The sequence below is a fragment of the Aspergillus pseudotamarii genome, assembly GCF_009193445.1.
Source record: "Aspergillus pseudotamarii strain CBS 117625 unplaced genomic scaffold BDV38scaffold_1, whole genome shotgun sequence".
In the NCBI taxonomy this organism is placed as follows: domain Eukaryota; kingdom Fungi; phylum Ascomycota; class Eurotiomycetes; order Eurotiales; family Aspergillaceae; genus Aspergillus; species Aspergillus pseudotamarii.
This window is the reverse complement of record NW_022475015.1, coordinates 882,396-894,828: the sequence shown is the minus strand read 5'-3', so window position 1 is coordinate 894,828 and position 12,433 is coordinate 882,396. Positions and strand designations below refer to the sequence as shown.

Sequence of the window (12,433 nt, the reverse complement as noted above, 5' to 3'; positions counted from 1 at the left end):
AATCCAGACTTACTGAAACAACAACAACATAACAAAAACCCCATTCTTAAAATGTCTGCCACCACCACCTCCGTCGCTGCCAGCGCCACCGCCTGCAACACCGTGACCTACTGGCAGCTCCCCGTCGACGATGCCGCCTGTGCCCTCCCCAAGACCGGCAACTACTCCGATATCATGGACAAGTGCTGCTCCCCCGCCAAGGTGACCGATTTCGACAACGGTTGCGGCCTCTACTGTCTTGCCCAGGGCCAGAGCATCGGCGATCTCAAGGACTGCCTGCGCAAGAACGGCGCCCAGGACGGCCGCGAGTTCTACTGCAAGGGCAAGGATAACGCCACCGCCACTGCCTCCGCCCCGTCCTCCACCAAGACCGGCGACCAGTCTGGTACTTCCACCGGCAGCGGTGCCTCCTCCACCTCCTCCGACAGCGCCGCCTATGCCATCCAGCCCGCTGTCTCCAAGGGCGGTCTGGGTCTCTTGGCCATGGTCTTCTGCTCCGCTCTCATGGGTGTTGTTGCTTAGATACTTCCTTCCCACGGGTGGTTCTTGGTTTCGGGTGACGAATGGGGGGAATTTGTCTATATGCTTTTGTTTTCTGCGGTGATTCGTCTTGCGATGCATCGGGCAGGACATATTATCTAATACCCTTATGATATGACCTGCTGTATTATATTTTATTTTTCTGATGGTTTGGATGTCGGTCGGTATCGAGCTGGGTTATTCTTAATTTTAATGACTGAAAATTTCGAGCCTTTTACATGAAACCTCCTGAAACTTGATGGCCTCCGTAGATATGGAAAGTTGAACCCGAGGAACCGTCCAATTTCCAGATCAGGCATGATTGACGGTTTACTCGAGTCATGGTCCGCTTTTAAGCTTGCCGAGTGCCGGATCCTCGGTACTGTTATTTTGTCATCTGGAATGTAGGATCTCTGTTTCTACGAAAGAGATCAACGAAAGCTTAAAGCTGAATAACAATGGGAGTAGGGATGTGTACTAATGTTTCTTTTATTGCCAAATTAGAGACTAGTATATGTTGCTAGTTCACCAAGAATGAGGCCCTTCAATAGCTCACTATCTGGTAAGGTCATACAAACCCAAACAATAGCTTTGGCACTCTATAAAGTATGCAAAGACCCCCAAGAATTGTTGTTCCTTGTTTATATCTCTAGCAAAACCCAAGCCTCAGCCCACCTTCCATTTCCCATGACATAATGGGGTTCGACTCGGGTTTTCTCCTATCATGGGACTTTCTACCCGTCGCGCAATACTTGATTGTACGTTTTGTCAAAAAAAAAAAAAAAAAAAAAAAGAAAAAAAACCCTCTTCTTACCTCACCCTCTGACCTAAATTGTTCCCCTTTAACAGATCGCACGGTAGCAACCATGTACATGCTCATTGCAGACGAGGAGACATTTGATACCGGTCTATTACGGCTGGCCGACCTGGATGGTACACGCAATATTATTCGGGAGATGCGTGTGGAAACCGATGAGCAGACAATGACTGATGTTATCATGGATTGGTATAATTTGAATTTACCTGAACAGCTGTGGGAGGAAGGTACTATAAGAGATAGATACCGTGTTACAGGTGATCTAGGGAAGGAGTTATAATCGCCTCACCGAGGCGGATCTGGTGGATCCATGAATACCTCTTCTCATGGCTGTTGCAGAGGTTCTGGTTAGTCAAACTATCGCGTTATTCTACATCTCGGAGTATGGCACAAACCGGACCCGCCGTTTTCATCGGTCAAACACACGTTGCAGCGGCTCAATGATGTGTCCAGGGGCCATCTCTTGTGTGCCCAAACAATTACCCATGCCACCCGCCCCACGTTCCACGTATAATCACCCCGCGCACTCTCGGGAAGAATGCCCTCACGCCTTGCAACGCACCGCTCACACTGCTCACGGAGTCTTCGGTCCGATCACCGAAGAAGTTGTGTTATAACAAGTTCAAATATCCATCCCCGGAACGTGCTGAAGAAGTTTCATATGATCCAACTGTCATCCGTTACTAGTCAGAACTACTAACTCCCCGTCATGTCGTCCAACCCTGCGCCCAACGTGCTGACCCAGCTTCCATTGGACGAGGACTCCCGTCCCCGCTACAGTGATGCTGAGTTGCGCGACTATTTTGAGTGCATCAAGCTCCCACAAAAGTATCTAGACTCGATGGTGTTGAAAGACAGGACCCAGGCCGGAACTAAAGAGCATGGCCTGCCCTTGCTACGGGCTCTGACACGGCACCACACATGCAATGTTCCTTTCGACAATCTCGTCTTGCACTATTCCACACACAAAATCGTCACGCTTGATCTGGCGGAGCTCTACACGAAGATAGTTCGCCGACGGCTCGGCGGGCGCTGTATGGAGAACAACAGCTTTTTCGGGACCGTCCTTCGCTCACTCGGCTATGAAGTGCGCAACTGTGGAGGCCGCGTCGCGCGCGCAATGAGTCCCTACCCGGACGTCCGACGCAACCAGACCATGACCTATGACGGGTGGAACCACATGCTGAATCTTGTGCGACTAGACGACGAGTGGTACGTCGTGGACGTGGGGATGGGCTCCATGGGCCCCAACCTCCCATTTCCGCTGCGTGACGGATTTGAGACGACCAGCATCCCTCCACGTTTGATTCGCCTGCAGTTCCGGTCGATACCCGAGTCGTACGCGACCAAATCCGCCAACAGTACAGGATCCCCGAAGATGTGGTGCTTCGACATCTGCTCCAACCCAGTTGATGACGACCCAAAAGAGTGGCTGCCGGTCTATTGCTTCACGGAGACAGAGTTCCTGCCCCAAGATTACGAAGTCATGTCCTGGTTCACGTCGACAAACCCGAGGTCGTTCTTCACCAGATATGTCACCTGTACGAAAATGCTCATGGACGAGGACAAGGAGATGATTGTGGGCAATGTCACCCTATTCAAGGACACCGTGAGAAAGACTATTGGCACTAACCGCATGGTAATCAAAGAGTGTAAGACGGAAGAGGAGCGTTTGCAGGCGATGGCTGAAATCTTCAACGTACATCTGACAGACGAGGAGAAGAGGGGAATTCCAGACGATCGGAAATTAGCATAAACGCTAAGATGAGAGCAATCAAGTGACAGGATTATGATGCCAGCCATCGTTTTCCCTTGCAATTCATACAATTTGGCCGTTCGTCTCGGCATGTCTCTCTTCTTGTATGCCTGCATGCACCATGTTACAGCTCGGACATTTTATTTACGCCCGGGTGGCAGAGCTGAGAAGGCAACTATCGTGACCCTACCATTGCATTCTTGTTTTGCCTTTGTCTTTGTCTTTTTTCTTTTTCTTTTTTTTTTTTTTTGCCTTGATTGATGGTTACCAAAACCCGTGTATGCTCCGGTTGTAGATTTACAGCACTCCATTCAGCTGGTATCTGTGCACATTGGTAGTGACCGCGTCGGTAAGAAGACTGGTTCATATCTGGTATTGAGCAAAGATCCTTTAGGCCAATAGTTGCCTCCGTTTGCTTCTGTATGTCCGGTGTAACAGTGCAGATAGTGAGTTCTTCTGGCCTTGTATAGATCCCACGTCTTCCACGGCGCTGCCGCTACCTGCCTAATAAATACTGTATAGTTGTTGGGTTCTCAGCAACGAAGATAAGCGTAGTACCTACACGGGGTTGTCCCTGCTCGGTCATAGAAGGCTTAACGTCGTCCCTTGATGCGGGGAGAGTTCCACGCAAACGAGACACCGGGGAAGTCCCGACAGCCAGGCCGGGTGTCAGGGCCAGATGGTCTTGTTGGGCGTCTAGTGCTACGGCGTAGTAGTAGTGCACCGCGTATCTGGAGGTTCCTACAATGCCACAATGGAACTGAGAGAAAAACGATAATTTCGGTACCAGAGCAGAGCGATGGAGAATCTCCTGGCCCGAAGTGTCTTCGCGACATGTTCTCGTGACTTTCTACTTATTCAGCTCTTCGAAATATCAGGAGTTAGTGCCCACTGTTCTGTGCTCTAGCTTTCATAAGTTCACGCGATGCGGGTGATGGCTCGCCCTGGTTATTGTGCTACGGCAGCGTAAATCCACGAAACGGTCAAAGTGAAAACCCTCACTAAATACACAACGCACACAGACACACACATATATATACAGTACTGTTATAATTAGGTATCTTCTAGGCTATCAGTACTATCTTTTATGTAGAATCATTTTAATAGTAGATAGCTCTAACAGTATAGAATATAGATAACCGCGGTAAGCTATATAGGTGAGTCTAGGGCATTCGGACGGATTCTGCATTCTGAATCGTAGATTCAGAATCATGCAGCCTTTTTGGCCTTATGGAATATCGGGCCCTGGCGATATATCTCGAGTCCTGGTGGGGATATCATCCTTTTGTACGGGATATACGACCAAGAATTCGTGTCTTACCCTCCTTGAGGAAGGTATTCAGGAGATGTTTGGCCTTGTCTTTGGGTACTGAAATTGTCCACGAGCTTTACACCGGTACGTGCCAGGACAAGACCTTCGCCAAATATCTCATCCATGATCGTGTTGCCCACCATGCGCAGCCACCAGAGGTTTTTGAAGTCAACGTTGAAGGGATCGCTAACAGAAGGAGTGTCGACCAAACAAGACAGGCTGAGCACCCAGACGACGCATAGACGTAGAATTATGATGAAGAGTGTCGAGAATAGGGGGTAGTAGTACAAGTTGCGGCACAGAAGAACGAGGGGATAGAGAGTCCCAGAAGAATCCTCGAGCAGGAAAGCACTCGACCGGGAACCCTCATGGAGTGTGGTTGGTAATAAATGTCTGGCTGCCTCGGCAGTGGTCTCTGGATGCAAGGGACTGAAGATTAAGGCTCTTTCCTTTCCGAGGCTTATCACGAGAAATCACACTATCTATTCAATTATATAGGGAGAAAGTATAAGTTAACCCATGGCTTTGATGATCAATCGGCGATATGACGCAACTTTTTGCACCTTGAATGGCAGTATATTGTAAGAACAGAAATTAGGACTAAATACACCTGCTGACAGCCCAGACTCTGCTGGGCTATACTAGGGATTGACTAGTTTGTCTCTTCCGTCCTCGAAAAGCCATATTCTATTCTATATACATGGTCATCTGGCATCATGTAAAACCCACCAGCGTTGCAGACATTGGTGGCCTTGCCACTCTACTTAGCCAATCGGTGACAATTGATGGAGAGCTGGACTGTTTGACCGAGAGTCTTGCTGTCCATAGACTCTTAATCCTCGTGGATCTCGATATAATTAATCTCTACCAAGCATGCGATGGGTTGGTATTATTACTCGTAATTACCCTGGAATCGTACCCGCCAATTTAATCTATTTTGGGAGGTTAGTAATTAAACTGAGCAGCGAATCCTTCCTGTTGACCCCACTTGAACGATCTGAACTTCACCCACTAGGGAAGCAGACGTGCGTTGAGAAATAACAGTCTCGAGACAGAATGAGTGCCGTACAGGGCATACAGAATATCTCGGTGAGTTTGCCTTAAGCTTTGCCTTGATGGCCGAACTGAACCGACCCACTCACGTGAAACGATAACGTAGTGCGGTCGCTGCCAATCCAAGAAGGTAATCCGATAGAATGTCGGCCATGCCACCGGGACGGATTAGCCAGAATAACAATCTGCTAGGTTCGCTGTAATCGAGTCGCTCCGCGATGTGGTAATTGTGAAATCGCGGGATCGGAGTGTGTCTACTCGCCTCGAAAGCCCCGATCCAAGAAACAAGGGTATTTATCATTAAATCTATTTGACCCACAAGGCGACTCGACTCCTCCAGAACACTGACAAAGATCTCGCACAAGCGAACCAGTCGATAAACGTCTGCTTTTGGAGATTGTCGACCGTCTCAAACGTCTTGAAGAACAAGTTGGTCTGGAGGATGTTCCAGAAACTGAAGATAATGGAGTCGACTCCATGTCGATTTCCTCCGTCGGTGCCGAGGCCGCTCAGGTAACATCCCTAGACGAAGATCCGGCTCAACTAGTTCCCTCCGTGATTCGAGATATTGTCAATCGGATCAACGATGAAGGCAGTCGATCTATGCTTCTCTCCAACGTCTTTTGTCACCTGCGACACGTGGACTCATGCTATTTCGAAAGCAATCCATGTATTAAAGCAGTCACCTCTGCTGTCTCGGAGATTAAACCTATACAGAGTACGCAGAGCATCGAGCCGCTGGGGGACGCGATCGTCCCAAAAGACCTGGCAAAGAAACTCATCGAAAGTAAGTGTCTGCCCTCACACCTGTTGACGATCTAACCTCCTTTCCAGAACACTATGCCTCGCACCAATTTCCAGGCTTCGAATTCCCTCTTGAGAAATCTTTCTTATGTTCGATCCCCGACTTAATTGAAATCCCTCACGTCCAACTAGACTGTACATCTCAAATTATCTATTACTCTATTCTCCTTCGGGGCATTGTTCTGGAGCTGGACGCCCATCCCAGAAGGGGCAGCATTTTGCGATATCTTTATCTAAAGTGCGTTGCATTAAGTGACGAATGGATGAAGAATATCAAAGATACCCCTGTCGACCTCTTGGCTGCATCTCTCATGGCAAGCGCATCACATATACTCGATCCCCACCCCACATAGCTAACAAACCAATAGACGTCAACAGCCCTCGAAGGGTGTAATACAGATCTAGCGTGGAAGGCCTTCAGTCACACATGCAGGATATCAAAGACCCTGGGCTATTTTACCGTCGATGAAACACCCAATGAAGGGGACAACCAAGTCTCCACACCAGCTGGCACTCCACTACACGAAGCTGAAATAGAGCGGAACCGAAAACGCTTCGGCTTCTGGCACATCCTTCGAACAGACTGTCTTTTCCGAAAGTCATTCGGCAAACCGACTCTCATCCCCGCAGGATCGTGGAAGGTACATTTTCCCGATCCCACGATCAATGGCGTGGACGATGAGTCGTCGCGCTTTATACAGATTCATTTTCTGATATCTATGCGGCTCGGCCTTATTCTTAGGAAGTATCTTGATTGGATTACTGGTGGTCCGGATCCGGATCCGGTTTCGCATGATGCTATCATTGAGAATTATATCGATGAGGTGCAGTCTATATTGTCGGATTGGGATACAGTCGGTTATACCCTACCTCAATAGCAGGATAAAAGCTGGAATGCTGTGCTAATAGGAACTATAGGCGAGCCTTCTTCGAACCGCGACAAATCATATCGATATCTGGCTCTGCATCGACGTGCTGATCGGTAGCTATGAGATGCTTATTGTGCTGTATCTGTCGAAGAAATGTGACTCGGGTCATGCCTTACCATGCCAAGCCGTTGACCTGGCTAGGAAGTCGCTGAAGACCTTCCAATCCCTCCTGGGGTCCACATCGCATGCGTTCTGGGGAATCAGGTATAGCAAGCATCCCATCCCATCCATGTCCTTGTTGTGCACATTATTAACGGCACGTATAGTCCTATCTCCATGTACCAGTTACTCCCTTTTTTCATCCTTTGTTTAGACTTCATAGGGAATCCAGATCATGAAAACCTCGATGAAGATCTCGAGTCTGTGGGCTGGATATGCGACTATGTTGAAATGGTCGCTGAGGGACGGTTCGAGCTGAAGCCGGTCATTCTTATCATAAAGGCCATGGTGACTGCTTGTCAACAGGCAAAAATGGACCGTCTTGCACGTTTAGTTACTCCTGGTGAATAAGCAGACCATCGATGTCTGCATACCTTTCAGAACCTCTATTTGAGTTTGAAATAGGACATTCACAGTCATTGAGAGATACAATCCATGCCCATTGTAAGAAAGCACATTGCTTCGACAAAGTTAGCCTGCACTACTGGAAGCCGGTTGACCGTGTTTGGTCCTAAGTCTATACAATCTTTCCAATATATGTGTGGGGCCTTTGATTAGGGATTTAACCTGTAAGCCTTATACACAAGCGACCATCATGTATGTCTCAACGTAATGCGAATACAGACTCGTAGGAGTAACTGAATGATTGTCACGCAAAATCTTCTCTGCAGCCAGATGCTGCAGATAAGTCAGTGACAATGAAGACATTAGACTAGCAGTGGCTGACTTTAGATATTCAGCTGGCAGAATAGCACCGGCTGTTCGCTGCGTGCGACGCAGTTAATCTGGACTCTTCGCTCCAGATGAAGGCTGTTGGTCTGACTGACCGAGGCGCGTTACTGAGATTGCCTTCTATGCAAATACACAGGTTCTACATCCCTGGCCCGGACGTACATGACTTGATATCCATGGAAGCCCTTCTTAACGCCCCCTTCGTGCAGATCATTACGCTTCTCTACAAATCTCTAGTTGGAATCCCCTTGATTATCGAGGGACTCTAGGTCTTTCTGCAGTGCCTCTCTGCCAGGGAATATGGAAGCAAAATATTATTTTTGGTAATGTCGTGCCGGCGCTGTTAAACGTGCCCACCAAATGCGCCAAAAAATCCCAGAACAAAATATAATCAATGCTTGGCATGGATTACCGTTTACGCTTCGCTTACAGCAGATCTAACTAGCTCCTAGCTATGACATTATACTACGGTTCAACTATCACACGTTAGCAAGTTAACGGCCTTGCAGAATGGGCCATTACCAGTCTCCTATTGCTGTTGCCATTATCAAGTAAAATGTTAAAAGGGCCCGTTTCCCAAATTAAGATTCTTGGCTTTGTGAAGGTCGTATTCTCGACTCGTACAATCCAGAGGGGCTTCTATCGGTCAAAGCACTATATGGACCAATCCATGTACCATGGCCATTGGCCGACATTGGAGGATATCACAAGCCAGCGGAACCAAGGTGCGGTAGTAGTGCATTCAGAGATATACTCCAGTGGCTTTGCTTCCTACAAGCCCGGCACTATGACCAAGGCCTTTTTCAGTGGGCGCCTTTGATGCTAGTCAATCAAGTCAGGTTTCAGACTGTTAGAAGTGCAGGGTTCCAGGCCCAGCACATCTACCAGTCTCGTTGCATGGTCAGGGCGCTAGTCAATCCAATCGCTAGCCCAGCCCTGTCGCTGTTCTTTTTGCTCAGGTGATTGGGGAGTCTCCCACTACCTCTTAGACACCTTTATCCGCCCCGGCCTTGTCGACACTAACCCGCCCAATCCACACCTCAATGCCCGCTGCCAAACTATCGTCTGCCATCCAATCTGTGCCCGCAATATGTGGAGCTAGTTTCAGTCCAAAGCCCAGGTAACCAGCCGCACCGTCCAACACAATACAGGTTGGTGGGCCGTCTTCCGGCTTCACAATAGTGTCTACTTGGCGGACTTGGATATTTGGTCCAATATCAGAACCCAAGCCATGGCGAGGCCTATTAACGCTCTGCCAATTGCTCATTTGTATTGCGTGATACAAATAACGTTTTACGGAATGTCTAGATCCTATAACCCATATCCACAACCCTTGAAAATAGACAACATGGATGTTGTGAGTTTGATAAAATATGGGTGAAGAGCAGCTATACCCGTAATTAGACAAGGTTCTGTAAGCCTCAGAGCCTAATCAGTAGCATCTGACCACACTAGGGCCTATGACACTAACATACATTTAGGACCATGGGTAATATGATTCAAAAGCTTTGCAAGTGAAGGGATACGTATAGCAATATACGTCAATGGAAACATCTAGACCTCCTGCTCAAAATACATTTATTCCTATATCTCCTTGCAAAGATTTCCAGACAGGAAGCATTCGCAAATGGCGGTTCCGTTAATTATAAATAAACGGCACTCACTACTTCTATTACTGCTGATACTGATCATTCTGTTTCTAATTAAACCTCTTCTATTGCTTGTGCTACTCTCTCCACTAGTGCTGCGACTGGTATACTCACATTCAAAGATGCCTCCCAGCAGAACAGAGTCTGATCCCCAACAATTGATTCCAGGCATCAGGTCCAGTGTCCAGAGGGTGAATAACCCCGACACTGATTATGCACTCCTTCGGAGATTCGATACCATCTTTCTGATCGATGATAGTAGTAGCATGAGAGGTCAAAACTGGAATGAGACTCTTGATGCTCTGGTTAATATCTCGCCAATATGCACCAAACACGATCAAGATGGCATTGATATATATTTTCTAAAACACCGCAATCCGAGAGATACTCAAGGAGCCTTTAGAATGGTCAGCACCCCTCAAAGTGTCGAAACCATCTTCGGATCTGTCTATCCACATGGAGATACGCCAATCGGGGCTAGACTGAAGGAAATTCTAGAGCCCTATATGGAAGATCTTGCTGAGTCACTGCGACATAGAGGAACAGATACAGACTCTATTTCAACAGTTAAACCTATCAATATCATCGTTATTACTGATGGAAGGCCAACTGATGGGTTAGAAAACGATCTTGTTGCTACTATTGTAGCCACCGCAAAGCAACTAGATAATTGGCGTGCGGACGAGTGGCAGGTTGGAATCCAGTTCTTTCAGGTCGGCCGTGACAAAAAAGTGACCGAGTACTTGAGATATCTAGATGATGACCTTCGTGAAGCATACGGAGTCAGAGATATAATTGACACGGTGACCTGGGATAAAGATCCTGGTGAACTTTCTGCTGACACTATCCTAAAGGTGGTACTGGGGGCTGTTCACCGAAAGTACGACCGTCAGTCAGTCAGAACAAGGTTCTAAACTTGACAGAATGGCCTGAACTAATTTGATTGAAGGGTTTGGAAAGCCTTGGAGCTGTGGGACCAAGAATGATAATATGGATGGCGTTTCATCTTGGAAACTCTTTACGCAAATGTTGACATATCAAAAGTATAATGGGCGAAAGGCTAACTGTACCATACTATGCATCTCATTGATTTACTGTTTGCTCAGCTAAAATTAAACGTATTTACTTGTGATGTAGCTGGCCATTTCAAGGTTAATTATGATTTACTAGAAAGTGCACTAGCCGACCATACCCACTAGATCTGGCCAAAGTATTTTATCGGGTCCGCACAGCAGATATACAAATAACCTCATATCTACAAAACTAGAACACCCTCACTATTTTGCAATTGTATGTCCAATTAGAGGGAACAAAAGTACATGGTCGAACTTGAACACTACCTGGTATGGTGTGATATTAATTTTAGATAGCTCAGACATGTCTACACCTAGGTGTATTCCTCTCCTAGTGGTATATGATCTTTCCTTTTAAGTTTCTATCTATTATGTGGATCTGGCTGGTTGTCATACGACGTGCCAAGGAAGTGCAAAATGCCGCAAGCAGATAGAGTTTGACCGAGTTAAAGAACACCCCATGAACCAACAGCGGTTGAATACATGGATCCCACCTCATCAGAGATACCCTTATACAAATTCTCTATTCACGATTGACTGGTGATGTGATTATGTTCTTGGCGATTCTGTCAGCTTGTCTATATGTCAATATGCGGCTCTTGGCGGTTCTCTTATGACACATTTACACGGCAGTCACACCACTTGGCCAGTCATTCATTAGGTTGAGATTGAATGTAACCTGATTAGGCCTTCACATCGTGACCCACTGAGGATGAATGTCAGTCCCTGTCACGGATCCCATAGTGAAACATCCTGGTGACCTGCAACTCACGTCATATTCAGAACACCGTCGTGGATAGAATTTGGAATATCCTCTCCGTTAGATGTTAGGGAAGTATACTATATCCCCAGGATAATAGATATTTAGACTACGGCAACATTCTATAAGGGTTGAGATGGTGGAATAGTGTGATATTACAAATAGGCTGCCGTCGCGAGTATTTGGATTACTGTCCTCTCCCTGCTTAAGGTATTGTCGCTGAGGGTTTGTGTGACACTCACGGCTACGTGAGGAAGGGGGCCAGCTCTCCAAATCGGATTGACCAACAAACATATGACTAATGTCGAGCCCCAAGCGAAAGCAGCGGTGATAGACTCCGAATATGACACCATTAGAATTGTGCTGGGAGCGTCAGATTCTAGGCATCTCTTCTTTTGTGAATATCTCTGCTTCCTTGAATCGACTGGCAGAATAACATCCTTCATAGGCACAGCTGGCATGAAGAAGCACCGAGCTGTCTGTGGTTGTAGAGTAGAACTGGGCTCAATACACTGCTGACAGACTCCATGAACACGAGGTAGTGAGAGTTGAGGTGTTTATATTCCACGTTACGGCTATCAAAGCCGACCTTGTCCAGGCAAATACATTGACCCCTGTAGCGGAAAGACAAAGTCTCATAATATTTCCGGAATATTTCCAGATTATGTTGGAAAAGTACAACCAGACTTGGAAGGCCTTATCAAAGTGTGTATGCACAGTGACACAAGTTTGGTGATCACTATTGGAGCTTCTATAGGAACTAGGGGCGCGCATTCATCAGGCCTTGATTCACACAGCTACGAAATGCGCGGCTAAGGAGAGCAAGGAGTCAAAGTTGACAAATTCCAGCCATAAACAAAGATGGGCGAC

At 47.2% G+C, this 12,433-nt stretch overlaps 5 protein-coding genes across 5 annotated transcripts; 4 read left to right on the top strand and 1 right to left on the bottom strand.

Annotated features, from left to right (window-relative positions):
* Positions 1-51: 51 nt before the first annotated feature.
* BDV38DRAFT_276898 (uncharacterized protein) lies at positions 52-522 on the top strand (the record flags this gene model as incomplete). The annotated part of the gene is made up of 1 exon (XM_032058357.1): positions 52-522. The coding sequence occupies one exon, from the start codon at positions 52-54 to the stop codon at positions 520-522; it is 471 nt and encodes a 156-aa protein (XP_031919891.1).
* A 1,308-nt stretch (positions 523-1,830) lies between these two features.
* Positions 1,831-3,290, top strand: BDV38DRAFT_3488 (arylamine N-acetyltransferase family protein). The gene has a single exon (XM_032063209.1). It carries the CDS (start codon positions 2,046-2,048, stop codon positions 3,090-3,092), a length of 1,047 nt encoding a protein of 348 aa, XP_031919890.1. The 5' UTR covers positions 1,831-2,045; the 3' UTR covers positions 3,093-3,290.
* A 1,987-nt stretch (positions 3,291-5,277) lies between these two features.
* Positions 5,278-7,849, top strand: BDV38DRAFT_289660 (fungal specific transcription factor domain-containing protein; the record flags this gene model as incomplete). The annotated part of the gene is made up of 5 exons (XM_032061305.1): positions 5,278-5,348; positions 5,811-6,175; positions 6,640-7,115; positions 7,180-7,394; positions 7,457-7,849. The coding sequence occupies 5 exons, from the start codon at positions 5,278-5,280 to the stop codon at positions 7,698-7,700; spliced, it is 1,371 nt and encodes a 456-aa protein (XP_031919889.1). The 3' UTR covers positions 7,701-7,849.
* A 2,003-nt stretch (positions 7,850-9,852) lies between these two features.
* On the top strand, positions 9,853-10,716 carry BDV38DRAFT_276895 (uncharacterized protein; the record flags this gene model as incomplete). Its single annotated transcript, XM_032058356.1, has 2 exons — positions 9,853-10,622; positions 10,680-10,716. 2 exons carry the CDS (start codon positions 9,853-9,855, stop codon positions 10,714-10,716), a joined length of 807 nt encoding a protein of 268 aa, XP_031919888.1.
* A 398-nt stretch (positions 10,717-11,114) lies between these two features.
* Positions 11,115-11,313, bottom strand: BDV38DRAFT_232099 (uncharacterized protein). Its single transcript, XM_032053007.1, has one exon. It carries the CDS (start codon positions 11,300-11,302, stop codon positions 11,135-11,137), a length of 168 nt encoding a protein of 55 aa, XP_031919887.1. The 5' UTR covers positions 11,303-11,313; the 3' UTR covers positions 11,115-11,134.
* Positions 11,314-12,433: the final 1,120 nt, after the last annotated feature.

Bases quoted from the DNA above. Each gene is read 5' to 3' on its own strand.
- BDV38DRAFT_3488 (XM_032063209.1), top strand. From the start codon at position 2,046: ATGTCGTCCAACCCTGCGCCCAACGTGCTGACCCAGCTTCCATTGGAC.
- BDV38DRAFT_232099 (XM_032053007.1), bottom strand. From the start codon at position 11,302: ATGAGGTGGGATCCATGTATTCAACCGCTGTTGGTTCATGGGGTGTTC.